Source organism: Copadichromis virginalis, linkage group LG8 (genome assembly GCF_057382275.1).
Source record: "Copadichromis virginalis isolate Kocher_CV1m ecotype Utaka linkage group LG8, C_Virginalis_male_GT1.1, whole genome shotgun sequence".
Classification (NCBI taxonomy): Eukaryota; Metazoa; Chordata; class Actinopteri; order Cichliformes; family Cichlidae; genus Copadichromis; species Copadichromis virginalis.
The window spans coordinates 16,120,031-16,145,964 of NC_140625.1; the positions used below are offsets into that span (position 1 = coordinate 16,120,031).

Below are 25,934 nucleotides of genomic sequence, written 5' to 3' on the forward strand. Positions count from 1 at the left end.
AATAAATGTTATGGTCACCTTCGCCTGAGCTCCAGTGTCTCCTACCCTGATCTATGCGAGCTGACGCTCCACCGCCGTATCACGGTTTCTTTGTGTGAACACATAATTAGGCTAATTAGCATCGCACAGACAGCAGGTCACAGTTTAACACCGGCGGTAGGTGGATGCTATAAACCACCGCCCCCTACAGCACATCTCTCACACACACACCTTTTCTCTTCCTCCACAGCACGTACTCTGGTTGATTTCACTTTTCGTTACACGCACACACACCCCTCCTCTCTGAACCACCCTGATATCCAGGAGACTCCATCCATCCCAGCTCACTGCGCTGGCGCAAGGCTACACCAGCCCCACCGCTTTCTGTTTTTTCCCTCCCTCAGCTTTCACTGGACATAAATCATATGATCGGGCTTTTAAACGGAGCACGTCTAGAAACCCTCTGCGCTCTGGAGATGTTTGGTCACGTCTGACAGTTTTGTGTTTTTTTCCCCACCTGGGAGTGAGGTTACCACGATGCACAATCCAGCGACGTGATGACGACGAGGCAAGCGCTGGATTAAAAAAGAAAGGGACGGAAACAAAGGTCAGTTTGATTAGTTTTCCCTTTGATGGATTGATGGGTGCGAGATACACAAATGGCTGTTTATGTATTCCAGTCATTTCCTGTGAATCCAGTGCATGTGTTTTTCCTGCTTATCGGTGCAGTTTAGCAGCGCACATCCACTGAATCCAACCCATCAGCGGCAGGCTAATTAACGAGCAGCCTCCCTCCCTCCCTGTTGGCCTCTATCCGAGTTTTCTCCCCCCTTTGTCCTCAGCCTTTTTACCGCTGTGTCCTCTAGCTATTGTTCTGCGTCCGGCAAAACCGGCCACCATATGTCGGTGAGCGGTTGTGTACACACGGTGAAATAAAGCTATGTACACACCTGCACGGAGACCGAGGCAGGAAAGCCGTCTCCATCTGCCATACCTGTTTTTTTCCGCTCCTCCTTTTTGTTGACCTGCTTTTTGTTACCTGAGAAAGCGAGTCTTGGAGGCCTTATTTACAGTTGTGTTTTGCTCATCCATCCCTCAGCAGCTGTGAGCAGTGATCAAACGTGAGATGTCATCTGACGTTCAAAAGGGGATTATAAAGAGGCTTATGGGTGATATTGAGCCCACATCCACTCTGAAATCTGCTGAAACGGGATGTGTTTATGAAAACTGCTAGTTAGAAATCCCCTGCCAGCCATATAAATATTTCATTTCAGGGAGGCAGCGCTGCTCCCCAGCATCTGCAAACTGATTCAAACAAGTAGAGTTTTACTAAATAAACTGTAGGCAAACAACCCAACCATGAAGGCACCGTTTAATCTCTTTTAGGTCATTTGTGGCTCATTTGATACTATGCCCTACTTTCCTATAGCTGCTTTCTGTTGGGTTGAGACTGTGACCAAGAACTCAACATCTATAGACTTGCTATTATTTTGCTGTCCTCCAATAGCAAAAATTGGTCTAAATATTTGATTAAAAAATAGTTTAAATAGAAGAAAAGATTTATCTCTTGCTCCATCTGTCTGCCCTCTTCTCCACTGCAGTGATTTTTGCACAATCCCTAAGCAGATGGGAAGGAACAGTTTTTGTTTATGAATGTGTTTAAAACCACTTTCTGGCCCCAGGTGTAACTACAGACGTGCAGGACCGGACCACGAACACGGGCTTCTCTTTCTGTCAGCATGGCTGTGAACATGATGCCCGCCCCCGGCCTTTGGCCTGTGGAAGAACAACCATCGCTTCTGGACCAAGACGGCTCCCTGTCGAGCCAGGCCCCCGTCTCTGAGCTGTGCCTGCCAGTCAGAGGCGAAGAGCTCATCCACAGCTGCAGCAGCAGCCCGGCTGGCACCAGGCCTGCCCGCAGCAAATCCAAAGGAGAGCTCGTCATAGTCATCAACGAGAAGCTGAAGAACGGTGAGTGACTTGAGTTTGACCTCATAGCCAGGCAGCGGGTGGGGAGGGAGGCAGGGTCGGGCAGCTGCTTAGTCAGCTCGCTGGGGGAAAGTCAAATTCCTGCGCGTGGATGAACTCCCGGGAGAGCACGGGAGGCGTGCGAGCACTGGCGTTTTACCTCTTTGTCCTCTTCATCCTTCACACGCAGGTAACGGGATCCACTCAGTGTCCGAGGAGAAGAGCACCTCTCCAGTCGTCTCCTCTCCTCCGAGAAGGCAGCACTCCATCTCTTACCCTCATCACGGCAAGACCAGGAAGGGGAGCAGGGCGAGCTCCATCGGCTACACCGCCTTCTCGCCCAGGCCGTCGCTTTCTCGCCACTCCAGCATCGCCACCAACCCACCATTGGACCGCTCCAAAGTCAAAGACTACCTCCTCCTCTCCGTGCTGGCCTGCTTCTGCCCAGTCTGGCCCATCAACATTGTTGGATTTGTCTACTCCATCATGGTGAGAGCAGGATTTGTGTGTGTGTGTTTGGTTTTTGGAGTTTATTCTTTTTAATCACGCTGATGCTAACAGACGCTTTGATCTTCTCCCTCAGTCCAAGAACAGTCTGGAGCAGGGAAATCTGGACGGCGCCGTGCGTCTGGGACGCGTGGCCAAGATGCTCTCCATGGTCTCACTAGTAGGAGGGACGATCATTATCATCGCCTGCATTGTCAACCTGGCCAGTGAGTGTCCCAAATCTGACCTTTAAACCCCCCCTAACCTCTCCTTTTTAACCTCCTGTGTTGCTGAGCCGCTTCTTTCCTGCGAACTCTCCTCTCGTCTCGTGAATTACTGAAGGATGTGTCGCAGCTTCCACAACCTGCTGTTGTCACCGTTTATCCCATCATACTAGCATAATATATTCAGCTCTGTTGGCACAGTCTGACCTTAATCACTGATATTATTACTATCTGTGTTTGCACAGTAGAGCGCTAGCCCCAACGCCTGCACGTGGCTTTATACACTGCAGCACTTTAGCCTTTAGAAACCATGTCGCCGCTGCACAGAGATCAGAACATATTAAGCCCTCCCGAAGCAGACGCAGATCTACATTTTCTGACGTGTTCCTCCATGTTTGCACGGGTGGCCTACAGCTGTAACCGACCGCATGCCTCGGTTTTGCCGTGTGTGTATCTGTAGAGTGACGTGTGTAGTCCACTGTCTTGTTTTCACGCCTTGCCCTCTCTGCTTGTACAAAATGTGAAGCCTTGTTGATTCTGTACCACATGTATAACCACTGTATGCCCAGCTCGTGAGCTGCTGACCGGCTCGGGAGCTGGACAAATGTGCTTTTTATTGTACGTTTGCAAATAAAAAGGATTCTGATAACAGATCAGTGATTATTTCAGTGACTCGCAAAGAAAGGGACCAGCCTCTGTCTTATTTTTTGTTTTGCTGTTCTTCTACATTTAGACACGTGCAGTTTAGTCATTCTCAATCATGCCTTTTCACTTCAGATTACACTTATTTCTGCTTTATTTCTGAGCGTGCCCATTTGCAGCCTTGTGGGTCTTATTAAGCCAAGAGATGTGCTAATTAGCTCAATGACTGGAAGAACAACTGTAGACTCAACTTCAACTTGAGTTGAAGAGCGCTGGGATTTGGCAATCCTTGTTTTTTCTTCTTCTCTCATTATGTAACTGTCCTCTGTGGTCTGTGAAAGTTTATACATCCATATGAAGTTGCAGAATATAAAGCTCTGACTAATACGCTTCCTTTTCTTTTTTTAGTAAATGTGAAACCCTGAGTTTCATCCCAGGATGAAACCGGATAAGGCAACAGACCGTCTGGCCCCGCACCTGCACCACCATCTTTACCTGCCTAGTCATTACCTGGATGTGTGACAAATGTGCCCCACACCCCCTTGCCCCCCACCTCCCCGCGATATACAGCGCTTACTTATATTTCTGTAATCGATATAAATCCCCCTCCTGCCCCCCTGTTTTCTTTTCTTTTCTTCTTTGCTAATGGAAGAGAATAAAATATGCAAATGCTGCTACTCTAAATCTGGGGAGGGTGTGAGGGGAGGGGGGTCCATGGGACGTTAGATTGGAGAGAAGGGAACAGACAGACTTTAATCAGTCCCTTCGTATTCCGGCCAACACGTTTGGAATGATTTCCAACACAGAGACACTCGAACTCTTGAAGAGATCTCATCAAAAGCCTCCAAACTGGTGGACTAGAGCGCAGCGGAGGGATCGCCTCTCAACTTCCCAACAAAAAATGACCTCTCTGGTTAAATCCCCCTCAAACGCACAGAGAGGCTCCGGGATTTTGTGTTGCGCACATGAACTCACACGCGCAGCAGAGAGGAAACCCTTTGAATCCCAGTTATGTCCTCTTGTTTCAGACTGTCTCTTGCTCCGTGGCTCAAAATGACTCCATGATATCTTGTGTTTGAGCGTACGGGCCGACTAAAAGGAGGATGAAAGCGGGGCTTACCAAGCCGTGGGTGCTAAAACGGAAAAGGGGATTACGGAGGCACAGTCGACACAGCGAGGAGGAAATATGTGCCAAATAAAAGAATTTAGAGCAAGGGGATAAAAAAAAAAAGTTTCTTGCTTTGCAAAGACCTCACTTCTCACCAGTTGATGTGGAGGGAAGCATCGAGATGTGCTTTCGCTCTGTGCAACTATACTGTGTATCTGCTCGACACCTGCAACCACTGTGAGCTGGAGAAAGGAGGGAAAAAGTCACGCTGTAGTGATTAAAGCTTAAACAAAACAAAACACACAGACTTTACAGGGAAGTCAGTGATGCCGCACCATCTGTCTTTTGATAATCTTTGTAAGGGATTGATTTTGAAACTCTGGAAGTGCTGCGCCGCAGCGGAGCGGCAGCTGTAAGGCCGTGCGGGCATCACTATTTGGTTAACAAATTAAATAGCTTGTGATTGTTTAGTCAAAGATGCGGCTGTAGCCTCAGGTAGCCCGAGCTTTGAAAGCAGACAGATTGTTCTTATATTATACTTTAAAAAAAAAGAAAAAGAAATAAAATACCCTCCGTAGTTGATTCCCACCTGGATGAGTCAGCACCTTTTCGTTGTAGGTGTTTGTGAAACACTAGATCAGACATGGGTGGGGGCTCTGAAGTAGCAGTGTCGTAGCATTTTAGTGTGAAGAACATCATTTTAAAAGCCGGGTTTGTTATCGTTGTTCTAATATCTCCTGTGTATCCTTCGCTAACCTCTAATCTTTATCTACTTGTGGTTTTCACTGTGATTTAATCGATAAAGTGACTAAAAACTTTATTTTGCTGTGTCCCAGATTTTCCAATGCCGCGACTTCAAGGGTCTCATCATGAGTTCTGGCCCTGCAGATAGTTTTCTGTCGAGACAACTGCGGCATATATATACAAACCATCCCCGCCCCCCTTTGTTAATAATGTAAATTTACTGATTGTAATCTACAGTTGATGTACTCTGCAGATATTGTGCTAATCCTCCAGTGGATATGAGTTACCTTTACGTAATTAAGATCTGATGTAGGCGCTGAAGCTGTTGGATACCCTCCAGACAGCCACTGTATTCCCACCAGGCTTCTATGATCTTTGTGGTTATTGGCATGTTCTGTTTTCTTTTTGTTTATTTATTGATTTTTTGTAATGTATGATGATGGAAGTTTCAAATTGCAAAGATAAGCTGACACTTGGAATATTATACTTCTGCAGCACATTTATAATAAAGACACAATGCATGTGACCTGTTTTCAGTGTTGCTTTGGAGGGATAAACAGCATCAGCGGCTGTGCAGAATAAAGGCGGCGTCAAAAGTGAGTGAAAGGAGAGCTAAGCCGTTAAGGAGAGACTGTGTTTTTGCATCAGTGGAGTTAAAAAAAAAGGGGAAAGGAGTGTAGTTGGGGTGGAGGGTGGGGGAAGCGTTGGTGTAGTCCTCAGTGCCGTGATGGCGTGTAAGCTGCTGGGATGGAGAGCGCCTGCTGTTGTCAGGCAGCAGAGTGCAAAGACAGCAGGAAGAGCAAAATGCTGAAGGCAGAGGCCTCGAGCCAGAAGGAAACACTGCACTGCATGACCGCCAGTAGAGCGAACATAAGCCTCAGATGACTTCAATGAAATCAAAGCAAAAAATTTCCTTCATTATTTCCTCCTGAGGTTTGTTTTTTTTAACACTCTTTAAGAAGTGGTTACTAGCTTTCTTCTTCAAAAATCATTCATGAACAAGAACAGCAACTGGGCCAGTGTCTTGAAATATTAAGACAGTATGCTGCTCTTTTTTAGCTCCAGATTTTTGGTTCTCACTCTGCTGGATTAGCTTTGCATGACTCAGAGTTCAGGCACTGCTCTGCTTTCAGCTGCTCTCACTTTAAGGGCCACCCTTCCTTCATGTCAAGTTTCTTCTGATGGACTGCCCCATGCAAACAGAGGCAGCTGGATGGTGCTGCTGTGCTCAGAGACAGAGTTGTGTGCCTGAGATGAATGTATTGAGGATATCTGCTCTCTGTGTAGCAGGGTGGTAATGACTTGTCGGACTAAATCGAGTCTAGAGGAGCCTGAAGTCTGAGCTTTTGGCTCGCGGGGATTGCTTACGCATTCGCTGATCTCATTATGTGAAACTTTGGCCATATTTAATATGAGCATCCAAAAGTAGGAATTGCTTTATAGCTCCTCTTCTGTAACACAGTCCAATTTTAGGGTGAAGTGCAGTTCAAAAGTCTTGAGACATCCTTAATTTATTTATATGTTGCTAGAAAAATGGGAACTAGGCGTAGCAATTCATAGAAACATGCACACATGAATGAAAATACAGTATATAAATATAAATACAGTACAAAACAAATAGTCTATGATTCTAACAAGCTTGAAAGTGAATATTTGGTAATGACAGCCTTTATTCTTCAACACAGTCTGAACTCTCTTAGCTTTGTTATCATTTCTTTAAGTCATCTTCAGGAATAGTTCTCCAGGCTTCTTGAAGGACATTCAAAGCTCTTCTTTGGATGTTGGCTGTCTTTTGCTCTGTTGAAGTCCAGGCTCATCTATCCAGGTATGCTTTTACTGCATTGGAAGTGTGTTTATGATCATTGTTATGCTTAAAAACGAAGCTTTTGCCAATCTTATTATACAAAATACAAGGCAAGCTCACCAACAACACTGGCTGAAATGTAGCTCCAAACCAAGGCAGAACCTCCACCATGTTTTACGGAGGACTGTAGACAGGTCATGTTGTACCTCTTTCCTGACCTCTCTAAGCAATACTGACTTGTCCGTGATTTCCGGTGCAATTCTTGTACACTCGGGTATACTTCAGCCTTTTCTCCCCGTTTCCCTTCCATAAGAAAGGCTTATTGACAGCCACTCTTCCACTGAGATCTGATGAAGCTTCATTAAACAGTATATGGATCAACTAAAGGGCAAGATGCATCTCTCAGGTCCCGTATCAAGTATTTGCTCTTGGTACGGGACCTACATACAACATACAAGAGAATTAGGATTAGGATTTTTCCCTTAAGAACATGACTTTCAGATACTGTTCATCTGCTGTAGACAGTTTTGTAGACAGGCCAGGGCTGTCTGTAGACAGCTGCTGCTCCTTCTTTTGTCCTCCACTTGTCCAGTTTCCTCAAGTTTTTTCCTTGGAATCACCTTGTTGGGGCAAAAAGTATAATTTTATTTTTGTGAAACCGTGTTAACCTTGGAATTTTTCATAGATTCAGCCAATGAAGTTGGAACAAACAATGTGTTTTTGTGACAAGCTTTTTAAAACGGGTTCTTCTAATTTGTCTGTTATGTGTAGACACAACACTGGTTCATCCCTTGAGTAAGCCTCCTTTATTATTCCTGACTGATTAATAGGTCAGCATTAAGCGTTTAACTGACATTTCTAATTGCATTAAGTCATTTGGTAAGGAGTGAGACTTTAAAGTCAGAAAAACACCCCCAAAGCTCTCAGTGCTGCTGAGTACATTTATACTGGTTAGAAATGTAGCAGGTGCTAGCATGGTAACAACTGGTAAATAAATTAGCACTAAACATTTACTTGAAACCAGTGGTGATGTCATCAGTTTAAACCAAAATTCCCTGCATTTATTTTCCCATCTTACTTCTAATCTGGAACATGAGCTGCTTTAGAGAAAAAGTTCTGACAGCCACAGTGTCCTGCTGTGTGCTGCAGGTCACTGAACAAATTGTGCTTCAGTTCTGGTGAGTGAAATTATTTGATCTTAGTCTGTTACTTACTGTAGCACCAATTAAATTAGCACCGGTTAGCCGATCTGCGTGGCTATGCGTTGCATTTGAAACTCTTTAAAGAGTCCAAAGAAAAATGCTGATGTGTTTCATTGATATACTGCAGCAGAATTCCTTCATAATTTTGTAAAAAAAAATCATCAGGATCAACCAATAAATCCAGGTGTAGTACAGAATGTAGTACCCTAACAGTTTGATTGGTGTAACATCTCCGAAGATTTGTGTCCCACCCACTAATTTGAAAGTAATCCACGCACAAAACACTAAAACCTACATTTGTTGTGTAAATTATATATAAAAATATAAACCCAGATGTTGCAAAAGTGGTTTCAAAATATTATTTTAAAATACAAAATCGCTCTTCTGGCATTTTTCTACTTTTTGAATTTGAACTTTTATGCCAATTTTAAAAAAAAATGTAAATGTACTTTTTAAGTTTTGAGTTTTTTTTTTAATTTAATAACAACTGAAACGAGGTAGATTCTAAAAGTTAAGTCTTATCTGAACTTGAGGATTCAGTATCTTTGACTTAAATGTCAAAAATGTATTTAAAAAACTGTTGTAAAATCTACTTTTTCAGGTTGCTCACTAATTTGTGTAATTATTTTAAAACATTGTTTACATTTGCTTTCATTCTGGTCTCGAAACAAGTTTCTTCTTTTATCTCTGTAAATTATAAGCCCACTCTGTTGCTATCTCTCCCATGCAAGCGATATTCCAGCTATTGACCTTGACAGGAAAATGTATTTTTTGACTTGCAAAAGTGTGCAGGATAATAAAGGTGCCAGCATGTCCTGCATTGATAACATGTTTTCCTGTTCTGTCCTTGGTGTGAATGCAGGACACAACAGTATCTACATACAAATGTAAGCTTCCAGTGAAGAAAATGCTCTGTTGTAATAATAAACTTAAAAAAATATGTTATGCACATAAAGTAAACATGGCAAAGTTTCTGCAATACTTTCAAAAATAGTCTTACTGTGCCCCAAAAGGGGAAAAAACCCCCAACGTTAACAAAAACAGCTTTCACAACATTTGACAACAGCAAATTCAAACCCACCAGCGTGATTTCTCTGACAGTTAAAGGTACTTTCCTGTGTACTCAGCTAATTTTAGTATGTCTACAGTACAGTAACAGTTCAAAAGGGGATCAGTGTACCAGACATAGTCGCATCCAGATGCAGTAAGTGGGTCATGGATTATGCAGCTGGGTCAAACAAACACTGCGGCCGTGAGTCAGTTTGGCAGCGGCTGGATGCATCGTGATCGTCCTGTCAGTCTGCATCGCAGAAGCAGCATAATGAGATCTACTGACCTGCGGCGACGCTGTTCTCTTAGTGCCCGCTTAATGTGCAGAGAGAACTGGGGCCGCAAAATAGCCACTGTGAGTGGGAATTAACGCTCGGAGACGGATTGCTGTGGATCTTTTTTTAGAGAAACTGTTGACGGCTCCGCCGCAGGAATGTTGTCTTGTCACGGCTGGGGTGGAAAAAAGCCGAGGTGTTACAGCAAGAACCTGTGACACTCAGTCAGAATCTAATTTTATTATTTACACTTGGAGAGAGATCGAGAGAGTTACAGCGTGTTTCCTTTGCTTAGATATTTGTTATTTCCCTGAAGGCTGAACTAATTATTAATTCAGCTCATTAACAGTGAATAATTTGTCAGGAAGTGCTGCGCGGCGCCGACCTTCACAATAAGACGCATGAATTATTGATTGTATATTTTCGTCAACATGTGTCACATATGTTCAGATAACACGTCCTCAGTGCAACAGAGGGCAGCACAACCTGCTTTCAGTCTGCATCACCTGTGATCATGTGGAGGAGAGTATCTTTGAACCTGACTGTGTCACCATAGCAACTAATGCTGCCTGGTCCAGAGCAGGTAATGTTTGCAGTTTAGAATCAGCTGGAAGCGACACACTTTTACTGTGTTACAAAAGGCCCAAGGAGGTTTTTCCCGCTTAAGGAATACAACATGCAACCTGCTGAGCATGTGTTACTAATGCTGCAGTGTAAAATATGACTCGTGGTCACAGGAAATCACAGCACACGTTCGGAAAACAAAAATATTTTTATGCTTGAAGTCTCGTTTTCACTGCTGGAGTTGAAAGGAGTAGAACACAGATTAGTAAATGAATCAGTCCATTTGTAGGATGTCTATCAGTAAGATCATTGAATCAGTACAAATAATCTGACTTTTTCCACACTTCCATCACTGGACAGTCAGATCTGAGCAGACTGATGTTTAAATACGTCACTTATAAAGTTTCAGAGCACTAATGTGCAGCTCCGTGTCACATTACTGTTTCCCGAGTGGGAAACATCAACAGTTTTCTTACTTTGTTTCCTTTTGCCATTTTACTTGTATAGCTGTTTCTCTGACTGAAGCAGGCGACGCTCAGTTTGGTCCACTTTCCTGCCGTTTGTGCAGCAAGAGATTCAAAGTGCCCTTTTATGTGAGCGTGCACTGAGCCTGAAGCTGGAAGCCCTGAATTAACGACAAAGGTTGATAACCACTGTCATGTTGACCGTTATTTCTGACAGAGCGTTTAGGTTTTGCTGAGCCAGCTAATGTAAAGAAAGCCTGGATATGCTGAGCGTAGTGCTTGCCTGCCTGATAGATATCACCAAGAAACTCCCCAAATCATCAAGATGTTATGTTTTGTTTAGTGTTTGTGCAGTAAAATAAACACATTTAACTGTTATTTTAGGCTTTTTTGTGCATTCTGAACAAAATAAAACATTTTATGGAAGCAAAATAGTCAAAAATCTCAAAATTAGCCGATGCATGAAAAACTGTATTTAACTTCTTGCTCTGAGCCTGGTGAAAAGGCAGTTTTTTTGAAACGTCATTTGTACTGATTCCCATTTGAAGCCCTTTGTTTATATTTTGCATGGACAGTTTTATCATCTTTAAAGCAAAAACCATCTCCAAAGTTTTCCATGAGCAAGCATGAGAAGATGAGAGAAGCTGGAATTGATTAAATCCGTGCAGTTCCACTCTTGAACTGGGTTATCATTGAGTACTTTTATAATATTCACACAAATGCTTCTTAATAGAAACTGGGAGCTTCAGGCCCTTGTGTGGCCCATTATTACCGTAAGGCACTGCTGCCACACATCCAGCACCCCCCGGCTGTAACTGCACCCTCTGAATTTTCATCACAATCCCAGCTAGATGGCAGTAATGCACCCATAATGGCTCTGTAATGGAAACTGCTCTTCATTGTGAAAAGTGCATGAGGAGTGTTGTCCTCCTTTGCAGGAAAATCACCAAAAATATATATTCTTGAACAAATCTTAGTTTGCTTGCACCGTCGGAGATAATTTTCATCCTTACCCACTTTTATTTTCAGCAGCTTCTTTGCAGTTTCCTAATAAAAAGCATTACAGCCCTTTCAGAGGACCACACAGCAGCTCTCATATTGCATTATGTGTGCTCTGCTGGCACTAATCCCCACAGACAGGACACAATCTGGGTTTGGCTAATACACTCAATTTTAAAGGAGTTTCCTTATGCAAACATAATTTACATTTGTTATTTTCACATTTTTGTACAGTTTTTTTATTGAGTTTAATTCCTCTTTCTATCGACTCGCTAAATGCCACTGTGGTGTTTTACACCTGGTGGCTGCTTCATTTAGATGTTATTTGTGGAGCCTCTGTTAACCGCTGATCATTTGCTTTTAATTAAACCTCTTTATCACCAGGAGAGGCTTCGTTTCGCCTCACAGATGTTTAAAACTTTAATGTCCTCAAATGCTCCTCCACTTTTGTTTTTTGTTTTGTCCTTACAGTAATCTCAGTTTTGATCTCAAAACCAGCAGTCCAATTTTCTTTCTTGCAGCTTCGGCAAAAATAGGAGATTTGATTTTTTTTTCTTTTCTTTTCTATGAGCTGCAAAAACTTGCTCATGTTTTTCTTACAGCTGGAAAATTCCTGTTTATAGAAACTATTTTAAATAACTTGACGCCACCAGAACAGAGTGATGATAGCTTTAAAAGTACTTTGCTACATTTGTAGAGAATAGATGGTAAAATTTGATTATTTTAAGGCTTATATGGGGTTACATTAGCTTGTGAATATGGCAATGTGGAGAAAATCGTGAGCCACACTCTATTTAAATGTATATTTTGCTAGAAAAATGGACCCCAGGCTTCCTGAAGGACATTGAATGCTCTTCTTTGGATGTTGGCTGACTTTTGTCCTGTTCTCACTGCACCTCACTGCCTCTGGGGAGGCCAATCCGTCACTGATAGTGCTCCACTGTTTTTTCTATTCAGGTATTCTTTCACTGCCTCGGCAGTGTGTTTGGGATCATTGTGATGCTGAAAAATTAAGCTGCTGCCAAGCCTATGTTTTCCAGATGTTACCACATGTTGGATCAAAAGCTGATGGTACTTTTCTGAATTCATAATTCCACAAATTTTGACAGTCACTGTTGTACATCTTTTCTTACCACCTCTACAAACTGATGAAGATTTGAACCAAGGATTTCATCATCTCCATCAGACCCGTTGCCACTGACTTTCAGCCTTAGACCTGCCGTTTGTCGTGCACTTGTCAGTTTTCCTCACATTTTTAAGGACACGCTGCACACCATGCTGAGACATGCTAGGGTTTTGTCTAATAGCTCCTGGAGAACACAAAAAGTATTATTTTATACCTGTTATCTGTGTTACCAGTATTATGTTTGAGATTTTTCATAGACTCAACTAAAGAGACAAGAATGCACAATGCCCGCTAGTAACAGATCATTTTAAATTGGTTGTCTGTTATGAGTAGGCACAGCACTGGTTCATCTCTTGAGCTGGGTGCCGTTTTTATGCTTAAATGATTCTTGGGTCAGTGTTAAGTGACTTTAAGTGAAAAAACAAGAAGAAGACTTGTTCAATACAATATGGAAATTAGTAGGTCACTGTTTAGTGTAAATCCTTCCTGATTGTGTCCCTGCTGTTAGAGGAAAGTGACTTATGAAAATCATTTAAATCTAAAATCACATTATACAAAGTGTATTAGACTTTTTACCGTGTTACCTGTATTTGCAATAGTAGAATCACCAAAATAAAGCCATTTTATTTCCTGTAATCACAGAGCAGTGATGGTGTTGACGTGCGAGCAGATCCAGGAACAAACAGTGACTAAGATGAAACCGTGGCAGCCTTATCTCATTTCACAAAGAGCTTCTTTCTCGCTCAGGCTACTGGAGAAAATGCACAGTAATCACAAACTGCACAGCTGCTGGCAGCTTCACGTGTTTCTCTGAAGCCTTTTTTCCCAGTTATTATCTGGAATGAACTTCTGTCTCACTGCCCGTAATGCTGAGTCAGTCAGCTAGCTCACGTCAACACTCAGGGCGTCCTGCCCACACAAACTCGGGTACACAAGGTATAAAAAGGAAGTCTCAATGCTAGGCTCTCACCTGCCTGTCAAATGGAACAAGTGAAACATTCAGTAAGTCATGATGATACTGTAAACTAATTTGATCTGGATGAGAAGAAATGCTTCAAAATCTTATTTATTATCTTTCTTCATCCGATAAGTGAATAAAATAAAAGTCCACCCAGATCTGACAGAGGGATGGAAATAATTCAGAAGTTTAAAGGATAAGATGCCTTTCATTAAATTTGTAAAGAACATGCAGAGACAGGCAGAAGCTTTTTGAGGCCAGTGATGGCAGGAAAAACCACACTGCACTAAGGGGACTGTAATGCACGGCGGTGGGAACGCATAAGTGCGGCAGTCTCCCTTACAGTGATGTCGGTGAACTCAAATCTGTTGAAGGAGTCATAAATTTTAAGATAATCTGCCCAAAAGAATGATACAAGCAACAGAACTTGGATTTTTGTTTTGTTTTAGAGCCCAGAGTCTTCCACTGATCACACAGAGCATCTGCGTGAAGCCAAGGAAGGAAAGAAAATAAGGCGATGCTCTTGTGTGGATAAACTGAAGATCCTCACCTCACTGCCATCACAGAGAGAAAGTAGTTTATTTCATACATGCTAGTGGCCAATCAGTTCTACAGCTAAAAGATGGTAAATAGCATTACTACAGCTCCTCCTCCTCCTAAATCCTAAATGGACAAAACAGCTCTGCTGCTAAAAGCTCCACTCTGCTCACCAGCCAGCTGTTAAGTGTGTCTGTGTGCAGTTCGGTGCTGAGCTGCTGGTTGGAGCTTTTGTAAGGATTTTCACTGAAAGCTGCTGACAGTGAAATGAACTGAAACGGAAGCAATAATGTCGATTCATTGCTTCATTTTCTCATTGTCAGTAAGCATAGTAAAAATCACAAGACTCAAACCCAGAAAGATACGTTTTACAGCAGATATTTCCCACTATAAATTCAGCAGCATTTGAATTTACAAAAAAAAAAGTTGGAAAGCTGTGCAAAATGTTACAAATATAAATGAATCTCGTAAATCACAACAGAACATAGAAAACAGCAAATGTTTAAACAGAGAAAGTGTACCATTATTAAGAAATAATAAAGGTTATTTTTGAATTTTATGGCAGCAACATGTCTCAGAAAAGTTGGGAGAGGGTCTTGTTTACCGCTGTTTAGCATCCCCTCCTCTTTAACAACAGTTCATAGACATCTGGGAACAGTGGAGACCAGCTGATGGATTTTTGTCCCATCATAATCTGACATGGATCTAGCCGCTGAACAGTCCTGGGCCCATGAGCCAATGCTTGAGTTGTTGAAAGGTCTGGATAGCGGGCAGGCTTCTTCAGCTCCCTGACTCTTCTGCTGTGATGCCATGCTGCTGAAATACATGCAGTATGCTATTTAGCATCACCTTGCTGAAATCTTCTAGGCCTTCCATGTCTAGGCCAAACATGTCATCTGGATTGGAGCTTCTGCTGCTCTAAAACCTGTAAATACTCATATACTGATCATATATCCAGTGCAAGCTACCAATTTCACAGGCACTAATGCACAAACCATCAGAGATGCAAGCAAGTCAGATCATCAATCTAGTCTTAGTCTGGACGATGCAGCGTCCATATTTGCCAAAAGGAATTTCAAATTTAGATTTGTCTGACCACAGAAGAGTTTTCCACGCTGCATCGACACTCTCTCACCACAACAGTGTTTCTGACTCCTGCCCACATTTGGCTTCTTCAGTATAGCTTTCATAGCTGCTTCCATTCCAATTTTTTAGACATGTTGCTGCCACTGAATTCAAAATTACTAATATTTTGCTTGAAGTAGTAAAATACCTCAGTTTAAACATGTCACATGTTTTCTATGATCTACTGTGAATAAAATGAACTTTGCAAATCACTGAATTCTGTTTATTTTACAAAGCATCCCAGCAACATTTTTTTTAATTGCAGTTGTATTTATTACATTTTGTAAAGATTCAATTTATGTTTTAATTGCTGCAGTTATTGTTTACTGGAGCAGAAAGTTGGTGTGTGTGTTGGTTTCCTTTCACCTTACACATTTGATGGATGGACTTCTGCTCTCTGTAGTCAGAGAAGAGGCTGCACTTACAGTTCAACAACACCAGGCGGCAGTATTAGCTTTACTGGCTTCCTACCAGGCTGTGTGATTGAAGGAGTCCACTGTGGACTAAAACAAAGATAAAAACAACCATGCAAGCTTTGCAAAAGACAAACATCCCAAACAAGTGAAACAGCGCACATATATTTACATATTAACACCAATGGCATTGTGAGCATGCCTGTTCACCACACAGAGAAAACCTGCAGCTGAAAGCAGTCGACAGTAAAGCAGCAGCCATGGAGTCACCATAAAGCACAGCGCTCTACACCGGTTCATATTTACAATTTGTATATGAAACAAAGGCATGTGACTTTATTTACTGTGCCAGAGTACAGTCATGCATGGTTCGCCGTAAAACGCTCTGCTGCTGTGAAACTCCCGTTACTGACGTTGGCCTTACAAAGTAGGGAACGTGAAGCAAAACCGACCGACACCGATATCAGAGCTGACACGTCAAACAACTGCGAACAACATTAAAGAGCCATTACCGTTAAATAAAATACAGTTTCTTCTAGGGAACAACACGTTGATGAACATTTCCAACCTTTTTTTTCTTTTTTTTTTAAAGTTTGCTCCATCAACACCGAACATGCAAGTAGATCACACACGAACCATCGACGTGGAAGAACCAGTTTTCTTATCAGCTCGTGCTGTCAATCCAGTGACGATCAGAGGAAAAAAACATCCGCCAGTATTAAGACCACTTGGAAATATCTTCGGAAGCATTAGGCAATCATTATTGCACGGAGAGGTATGTGCGCTTTGAGACAGATGGGCATGACCGCGGAGTTTTAATGTCATGAATTTAATAAGAGCAAGCAAACCTGACATGCGGGACTGCGCGAGAGAATAATTAAACATTTCCCCTCGTCAAACGTCCCGGCGCAATTATTCTTCGTGAGTGGGCTCTGTCCACGAGGAGCATTTAGACCGATCTTAAAGCACTGAAAGGATGTGAATGCTTGCCAGTACTGTGAAGAAAATGGTTTCAGCTTTGTGTTGGGACTGTTTAGATCCGAGATTAGAGTATTGATCTGTGATTGTGGACAACCCTCCCCCCACCCCATCCCACCTGTCTGGGCATGATGTTTTGAATTATGACACAAAGGAGGATATGGATCCGTCACAGTCATGCAGAACAATCCTTAAAACATGCGATGAGACGTCCTTCATCCCGGGTCTTCAGGCGGTCCCTCTGGTGTCAGTTATAGGGGAGGAAGCTCGGGTTCATTCCTGCAGCGTGGATCCGGGCAGCTCGTTGGTCAGTGTGTGCCAGCGCTCCACTTTCTTGCCCTTGTTCTTCAGACAGTCTATCCAGTGCTGCAGAGTGTCTCCCTGTGAATGACACCCTAAGGATACCCCCCCTTACAAAAGCAGAAACAGAGCAGACAGTCAGAGGTCAAGAAGAGCAGGCACAGCAAGCTCCAGCACACAGCTTCTGAATATGTCTTGTATTGTTTTGTATTCCATTTTATTTATAATAGACGTCTAAAACACAGAGGATCAACAATGAAACCTCATGTTCCAGGCTTTTAATGTTTTTTTTTATTCTGATCAGGTACTAATTAGACCTGCACATATTTTTTACCTTTGTCTAATGAAGTGTGTTCAGATTGGCCATTAATTGTGCTGAAAAATTAAAACGTCAGTAATGTTTTTTCTTTCTTTCTTTCTTTCTTTCTTTCTTTCTTTCTTTCTTTCTTTCTTTCTTTCTTTCTTTCTTTCTTTCTCTTTTCTCTTTTTTTTTTTTAAAGCTTAGGTAATGGGTTGGGAAAAAACAGCATTGTCCAAAATACACCCGCAATAAAATACATTTGCATAACGAACAATAACCGAAAAAGCAGAAAGACTTCAAGCCGGATTGGTTTCTAAGTAAAAAAGGGGAAAAATGAACACGGCTGAGTCAAGTTCCCCTGCAAACAGCCCATTGTGAATGGCTCTCCAGTTTTAGATCTAAGCCCCATCTTGTTTTTCACATGTGTTGAAGCACCTAGAGTGCGTATTATTTCAGGTCGGGAGATGTAGTTAGTTTGACTCATGAGCTTGGAAAGTGTGTATCCATTTCCATATGAAAATAATCCTTAACAAATGCCATTGTTCCAATTTGAGGAACATATGCCCACAACCTGACTGCCCATCTGCTTCAGAAAAATACCACAAACTGTATTTTTATGCAACATTTTCACAGTAGAAGAAGGTTTGGTGCTGAAAGTCTTGAACTAGGGCATGTTTGTCACTGTTTCTGTTCAGAACTGTTATCCACAAAAGACGTTTGGTTTGCTGGTGTCAGGATCTCATCTCTGCTTTTACCTATGATGTTAGCACAACAGAGTCTGAGGTCAAGGTCCTCAGCTGGAAATAGGTGGAGTGCCCACTCTGGGTCAGCGAGAGCTGAGTGTGAAAGCAAAGCTGTCGGTGAACCGCTCGATCCACGTTCCTAACATCACCTGCGATCACAGGCTTTGTGTAGTGACCGAAAGAATAAGATTGCAGATACAAGTGGCAGAAATTAGCTTCCTCCTACACGTGTCTGGACTCTCTTTTAGGGAAAGGGTGAGGATCTCGGTTATTTGGAAGGGGCTCAGAGTAGAGCCGCTGCTCCTCCATATTAAAAGGAGCCAGTTGAGGTGGTTCAGGCATCTGACCAGGATCCCTCCTGGAAGCCACCTAGATGAGGTGTTTCGGGCATGTCCTACAGAGGATGTCCCGGGGTAGACCCAGGACATTACACCTCTCAGCTGGCCCCATTGTCCCCCATAGAGCTGGTGGACGTAACTGGGAACACTGTCTGGGCATCGCTGCTAAGACTGTTGCTCAGAAAAACAGCAGAACATGGACGGATGGACGGACATCTTCATGTGATTTGCAAAATAAAAATGTAGAAAAATGCCAATGAAGAATTCAAACTTTTTACCTTAAAAGAGATTTAAAAGTGGAAGTAAATATAATCAAATGCAAGAATCTTAGGCTAAACATCTAAAAATGACCTGTAGCCTCACTCGTGGCATGAACTTACCTATGAAGTCATTGGATTTTCCTAAATCATAGTCCCACACGGTGACCTCCAGCGTCTTGGTCGCTAATTCTGAGAAGGAGATCTCATAGAAAAACTCCTGAGTAAAGACAGAGTGAACAGTCAGAAGATCTCGAGTCTCAGAAAACCTTTAATGCAGCTAACTGGTTGGAGGATACATTTAAAGCTTCTAAATGAGCTACGCCTTCGCTTTCAGTCATTACTGAAGTGGATGATGCGTACCTCATTAAACTCCGGGTTGAGAGTCTTTTTAATGACCGCTGTTTTGTGCTTGGATTTCTTGTGAACGTCTGGCTTCAGGTACCTGTGACAGAAGAATGCTTTACCGTCGTGTATACGATTCATTACTGTTCATATGTCAAAGCAGTGGAAGAAAGAATAACAGTCACGGCTGTAAAGGTCAGAGGAGGAAATCATGATTTTTCTATAACTGTTGAGGAAGAGGAAAGAGTCAGTGATTGCTGTGTTACTCTTACTTCATTCTTTATTCTAAATGAATACACCATATTGAAGCGCTACTAAGCATTAGATCAGCTGATTATTATTTTTTGCACTAATCTCGCCAGCTGGTAGCTGTAGCTTCATATTGAACAGACAGTGATATCAGTCTTCTCTAATCCAAGTCCCCCATCGATCCCCTGAAGGTTTCATGTATTATTTGTTAAACCCACAGAGGGGACTGATCAGTATGTCCTTCACCAGCACAGCGCAGATTGTAAATTCACAGCCTCCCTTTGCGAGCTGTCATTAAATTCTCGGGATATTTTTAAGCCAGCTGGAAGCAGCGTGGCAAAAATCTCTATTCACATTTGCTTTCCACCCACCACCCACAGCTCAGGCTCGAGCGTATGTTCCCACACACTCTCAGACACAACAAAGCATCTGGGAAGATGCTCCCGCCAAAGGGCAAAGATGTGAGCACGCATCCAAAATGAAACAAGATGCGTGATGTGTTCCTGTGGATGTGTGAGGGATGCATGCGTAGGTTTGGTGCATGTAAAGCGGGAGAGAGAGAAAACCGGAGTTTGAAGCATAACGGGAAAAGATAAGGGAGATTAGTATGTGCGTGAGGTGAGGCGAGCGTGCTGGCATTTCTGCGTTTGTGCGCGTCCGCGTGTGTGTGTGTGAGCGTGTGAGATGGGAGGTTGTGGAGTGTTTTACTTATTGCAGAAACAGCCTCAAAGCCAGAACCAGCACTCAGGAAAACACTGACACGAGACGAGGGGCGATTTTTAAAGCTCATTTGTCCACTTTATGTCAGTTTGCATCATTCAAAACAGATACAGACACAAACAGACACACAGTGACACACGCAGTCTTCATCAGTGAGTAATGAATCTCCAGAGGACCTCTCTGACAACAATAGCACCCACATCTGGTTTTTTTTTCTAATCCTGGACCTCCTCATGATCCAACGCACCCATAACATTAGATCATGTCACTGCCTTTCAGTCAGTTTCAAGCCTGTCAATACCCATACAGTCTCATAGTTGTCTTATAGTCATCGTGATGAATGAGTGACACATTTCCCAGTGGCCTCTAGTTGTGTGAAAAGCTGCACTCATCCCTCATCGTTACCTGATGTGAGGTTAACTCGAGCCATCGATCACTCGTGAGTGGCAACAAAAGGTGATTTATAGGGTCTGTATGAGCCAAGAGCCAACCTGAGGTATTAAGGTGTTGAAGGAGGGAGACGAAGATTGTCCTGAAACGAGGATCGTGACATGTGAGTCCATCAGTCTGATCTGTGTCACGTGTTTTAATTAAATGTATGCATTATTAAAAATAATTTTAAAGACTTGATAATTAGAAATAAAGTCCTTAAATATCACAGACAGGTAGCTAAAGAGATGACAATTTGTTTTAGTAAAGCTGATAACGTATGGCATCACAACCACCTGCAGCAAGTACAGATGTGTGTGTATTTCTAATATGAGTTACTATGAGGGCAGTGATCTGAGGTTAATTGATTAGCCTGCAGGTACATTTAGAGTGACAGCCAAGATTTGAATCCAGTCGAGTGCAATTCATATTATTAACCAAGGAAATCAATACGCTTACTATATCTCTTTCAAAATGATAGGTTAGAGGTGTTTATGTTTTGGTGATTATCACCTCCTGCACCAATATCACAGTATTCCAGGCAAACATCAAAGGTTTATGCCTCAGCTTTTGTTTGTCTGAAAGTCGCTAGTGAACACGAGTAATATTCAAATATCATAAAAGATACCATGTGACGAGTGGATCTTTTGCTCCCACTGATAGTCGCTAGGATTAGGTACCTTTTCATATTCAAACAGATACCTGGAAATTTGTACTGTACAGTTTTTGTGTGTATGTGTGTACTTTCTCATGGTGAAATAATAAATTGCCAACTTCATCATATAATTATTCTCTTAAAAAATAAGTTTCTGCTTCTATATTTAAGCATTTTGTTATTTATTTCATACATTATACACACCATACAGAATAAAACCTTTGTGTTTGACCAGGTGTTTCACACAGATTAGATGTGTTGCTATGACCACCTTTGGATTTTGCATTTAAAATATTTGTTGTCTGAGCAAACTCGCAACACGAACCTTTGACGAGTTCTAATTTCAGTGATCTCAACGTAACATTCACACATTAAGTTTTATTAAAGTCTTAAGTGATAACTTGATGAGGAAGTCACCTTGGATTTTCAGATATATGCGATAGAGAATAAAAGTGTACAGTCAGTAGCAGCCAGCACCATTTGGTTGGTATGCTGAAAAGTAGTGAATACTGTACCCGGCCCCATTGGTTCCTCGCCTCTAAGCAGGTATGCGCCCACTTCGCAATGCCGGTGTTTATTTTCCCATCTTTGCTACGAGGTGCTCAGTTTTTCTGGTATTCTCTGGTTTCTGGTTGCCACCTCCCTGCTGTTCTCCTTGTGTGTGGAGATCTCTTAAAATTTAAGGGGTTACTTAAGCAAACTGCTGAGGCTTTGTTGCTGCTGTGGGTTGGACCATCGAGAAATAGGAATGGCGTTTCAGGGGCGGTTCAAGGACATGGAGGCTTGGTCTAAAGTATTTTGGCTCTTCATGAAATTCATGACTTGATGGCGTGCTTACGTTTTAACGTAGGGGTCGGAGAAACCGTTGACGTCCATGGCTGCCAGATGGGCGCAGCGCTTGACGCCCACACACAGTCCGCCACGAGCTCTCTCCTTGGCCTCGCCCTTCAAGTCGCCATCGGTGGATGGCGGGAGGAACTGGAGGCAGAGCAGCAAGCGTCCTCTCTCCTCTAGACTTCTCTGCTGCTCCGTCTCCCACTGAAAGAGAGAAACAAATGAAAATCATAGAAACGCCAAACGAGCGGCCTTTGTAGTTCACACATTAGTGACTCGGCCTAAGCTTCAGGGTCAATAATGAAAATGAGGCAGCAGTTTTGTTCCACGACCTTCAAATCTGCTGCAATCAATGAGGGTTTTTTTTGTTTTGTTCTGCTTTTTGCATTATGTGTGATTTTAAATGTGCAGTGTAAGAATTAGCAGCTGACTCCGGCCCTGCTGAGCCTTTCACTAACTTGTGGCTTATTGATTGTTTTAGAGGCCCCACGACTTTATTGGTTTTTTTTCTCCCTTTTGTTTTCATCACCGTTATTTCTAGCCACAGAAAGCAGCTGTTTACAATGAAACAGCCCGATAAGCTCGATGCATGCTCCCTGCAGCACTAAATGACATACAGACAGACAGTCAGCGGCAAACTGGTGAACAGAGTGGTGTGTTTGGAAGCAAAGGAGCCAGATTTTCCCTCAGGAGTGAGTGGAGAGCTAAAGGAGTGTTAGGACTGGAGTGATGGACTGTAACGGTTCATTAGTGATTTTTCCTACCTTGAAGCTGTTTCCTGCCTTGGTTCTAGGCAAAGCTAACAGTGCAGACTCACTGAAACATGATTCAAATGAACGCTCATGTATTGATCTGATATCCATGACTGATGTATGATCACAAAATCAGGCTCAGTTTTGGAGTATAGTATAGCTAGTTCTCCTTCTCTCTTAATGGCCAGCTTGTGTTTCTCACCACATTCAAGGCTGTTCAATTAGTCCGCCTGTTCTCACATCTTTCAAACCCGCCCACAAATTTATTTCCTTCCCATTTGTCTGTCGCCCTGCGAGAAGCTGGCTCCACACTTGATGTATGTTGATTTCCACCTCCCTAATGAGCTGCTCTCTATCGATCTGTGAAGGTCCGAGCTGTTTCCTTACCAGGTACCCGGTGCAAATTATCCTCACTAATTACAAGTTTTTTTAAGTGCCCTGATTGCTGACGACAGATGGCAGAGTGGTTGTTGGTCTCAGAGAGAGACACACAACATGGGAGACAGGAAAGGCAGCGTGGTGACAAGAAGGGGCGAAGCTGTTGAAACAATTTTTTAAAAAAAAGGGAGGGCGGATCTCGAAGGAGATCAGTATGTGTGACATATTGATCTCCTTTGCTGTTTCCACCTCTTGCCTGAAGATAAGACTTAATGAGAGATGGAGAGATATTACAGGAGACGTTTAGTGGAGATACAGTAATGGTAGATCTGTGGTGCACCAACAAAGACAGCTTTTGAAAATCAATGCACCTACAGCGATGCAAATCAAAAATAGCAAATGCTTCTTTCCTATAAATACCGTACATGTACTGCTGCTGCTGGCCATGAGGGTGAGTCATGGGCCCGTGAGAGCGCCGTCTTCCCTTTCTTCACCCTCGGTTGTTGCTTTCTTTCTTCCTTTCATCTGTCACTTTGAATCTATTCTGTTGTTCCGCTTCTTGTCAAACGCTTTGGTAACTATTTGATGTTGTCCATAGAAAATACAAAAGCCGGGAGCGACCAAGTAAAATGACTTAGAGGCTGATGTTTCACTTTGTCCAGGACGGGTCTTTGCCGTTGGACTGAGAGCGCTCCTGAAGTTTGTATCTAAGCTCTTTAGATGAGCTCAAGTGTTAGATGAAAGTCAATGAGCTCTTTAGGTGTGCCTGCTTAAATAGGAAAGCTACATCCAGGGATGAGCATAAAGTCCACTTTAAAGCAGGACTGTATTACCAGTAGCCTGTGGCGTCTACTTTAGCACATCGTCGTGTGTTTAGTAATTAAACAATGTATTTTAGCCAGAGTGTAGTCAGTGCATGATATTGGCCTAAGTTTACTTGCAAGAAGGGGCAAAGGTAGCAACCCAGAGCAGCACACAAAGACGTTTATTTAGGATTCCTTTATCATTTGATTTAAATACACTCGATACTCCTAAGTGTAGTTTTTCAGTGTTTGGGGTGAGTGTTGTGAATAGAACTGCTTTAACCCCCAAATTCTTACCAAGTAGTTTTGGAATCTAAACTAATCCAACAGTAAAGGTAAAGAGCGAGTGACGACAAACAAGTTGCACAGATCCCACTTAGGGGGGAAACCGCAGTGGTGTTCTACCAAGCGAGGTTAGTGGGTTTAAGTGGCTCTTTTTCCTGGCTGAATCACTGTGGTAGCTGTGCTGAACACATAATCCGGTCAGGTTCCAAGTTTCCAGCAATCAGCAGGAAGTTTTTACTGATTCTTCTGTTTACAGCATGTTTTAAGTGCAATATTGATTCTCTATCGGTTGAATATGTCTCATGTTTAGCGTTTAAAAGTATCCAGTTTAAAGTTTCAAAGCTGTAATGTGCAGCTGTCATGTCAGAAATCCACAGCAGCACCGAGATCGCTTTCATCGATGAAATAATTAAAGTGTCTATTTTACCACCCAGCGTGATGTAACCCAGATTAATGACTTCGCTGCAGCATTAATCTCTCGTTTTATTTGTAACAGTGATCCATTTTACTGATAAGATCTCTGGAGTAGGTGATACTCACAGGGATCATTTTGTGCCCAAGAAGAGTCATGTGACCTCTGCAGAGAACCCAGCTTAACAGAGAAAGCTGATAACCACCATTGTGATGCCTGTTATCTCCACCTGGGATTTGTGGTCTTGTCAAACATAAATAAATCCTGACTGTGCTGAACGTCGTTGGTAGTATACCTCTCTAGTTGACAAAGTAGAAAATTTAAAGAAATGTTATAGTTAACATGAATATACACAAAATACTGTACAGTGCACTAGTTACAGCAGACTTTCAGCAATTTTTCACTCCTGCTCAGAAGACTACCCTAAACCTTGTTCTTCCAGTTCACCAGTGCAACTGTCCAAATGTCCACACACCTATAATCGAGAGATATTTGCAGACAGTGAGGATAAGAAATACTGGAAACATAAAGTTTGGCTGCTCTCGATTGCGTCATAGCTCGACTCTTTTCCTGCACAGCTGGGATTCTGCGTCTCATATCTGCGATGTAGCTTTCACTTTTTGAGGGTTGTCAAACACACAAACAGATCGGATGAAGAGGCCGCTCGGAGGAAACATTTGTTCTGCTTCATTTCTGCTGCTGTAAGAGTTTAAGTGAGAATTTTCAGGACGGATTCGGTAAACTCGACATTTAACGGCTTGTTACACGGTTGTGTTCCTCTCTAATTTACAGACTTGATTAGGAAGAATTGTCAGCGTTCCTGCACTCCCCCACCCCTCTGTCTGGTGTGGACAAGGAGGCATGCTGCATTTCAAAATTCCCCCACGCGAATCAAATCTATTTAGCCAGGAGCTGCTCATTTTGGCCTTTCGGTGTTGCAGCTGTCACTGACTGACTAAATTTAGGGATAATGCTTTTTTTTCCCTGGTCATTTAAAAAACAGCTTAGGGCTTAAGGGGTAAAAGTCAGTGTGTGCATGTTAGTTTAGTTTATGCAGCTTTTAAAAGAACAAATAAAAAAGAATCATTCTTCAGCTTACAAATGAAATTTTGATTGGATTCGAAATAACGTAGCTCTGCTGAATTATTTCCACTCCGACAGCTTTGTTTGCTTTGTTGTGTAATTATTTTCAAAGATAATATTTTTTATACTGATAAATTGGATAGAAAAGTAAATAAGTATTAAGCACATGTACTTCTGCTCTAGCTAACTACAGATAAATATAGATCACTAACTTTATAGAGGTTTTTTAAAAATGTATCACTACCCTGCTTCTAGTTTAACACTAAAAATGCAAATGTATCAGGAGGTCACTTCGCCCTGTTTTGGAAGTGGAAGATAAAAAATGGGTGTTGTTCTTTAAGACAGGATGAAAAATGGACTGAGGGGACAGACAGGAGGGGGGTCATGTTGAACAGAACAGACAG

General features: G+C 42.4%; 2 protein-coding genes across 6 annotated transcripts in view; one reads left to right on the forward strand and one right to left on the reverse strand.

Annotated features, from left to right (window-relative positions):
• The first annotated feature begins 39 nt into the window (after positions 1–39).
• prrt2 (proline-rich transmembrane protein 2) lies at positions 40–5,677 on the forward strand. Of its 2 annotated transcripts, XM_085466186.1 has the most exons (5): positions 40–586; positions 1,662–1,950; positions 2,138–2,436; positions 2,531–2,660; positions 3,708–5,677. In XM_085466186.1, exons 2-5 carry the CDS (start codon positions 1,719–1,721, stop codon positions 3,722–3,724), a joined length of 678 nt encoding a protein of 225 aa, XP_085322312.1. In that variant the 5' UTR covers positions 40–586; positions 1,662–1,718; the 3' UTR covers positions 3,725–5,677. The 2 variants fall into 2 exon arrangements, with proteins under 2 accessions (XP_085322312.1, XP_085322311.1); XM_085466185.1 differs by lacking the exon at positions 3,708–5,677 and having other exon boundaries at positions 49–586; positions 2,531–3,310.
• Positions 5,678–13,683: 8,006 nt separating this feature from the next.
• The window catches only part of LOC146703073 (double C2-like domain-containing protein alpha), a 29,463-nt gene continuing 17,212 nt past the window's right edge, over positions 13,684–25,934 (reverse strand). For all 4 annotated transcript variants that reach the window (XM_085466187.1, XM_085466189.1, XM_085466188.1 and 1 more), the window contains 4 exons: positions 21,822–22,021; positions 18,949–19,030; positions 18,709–18,805; positions 13,684–17,056 (listed from right to left, as the gene is read on the reverse strand). In XM_085466187.1, the coding sequence (XP_085322313.1) occupies positions 16,920–17,056; positions 18,709–18,805; positions 18,949–19,030; positions 21,822–22,021 (516 nt within the window). In that variant the 3' untranslated portion in view covers positions 13,684–16,919. The remainder of the gene's footprint in view (positions 17,057–18,708; positions 18,806–18,948; positions 19,031–21,821; positions 22,022–25,934) is intronic.

Bases quoted from the DNA above. Each gene is read 5' to 3' on its own strand.
- prrt2 (XM_085466185.1), top strand. From the start codon at position 1,719: ATGGCTGTGAACATGATGCCCGCCCCCGGCCTTTGGCCTGTGGAAGAA. The intron at 1,951-2,137 runs GTGAGTGACTTG...CTTCACACGCAG, and splicing joins CAACGAGAAGCTGAAGAACG to GTAACGGGATCCACTCAGTG. The intron at 2,437-2,530 runs GTGAGAGCAGGA...CTTCTCCCTCAG, and splicing joins GATTTGTCTACTCCATCATG to TCCAAGAACAGTCTGGAGCA.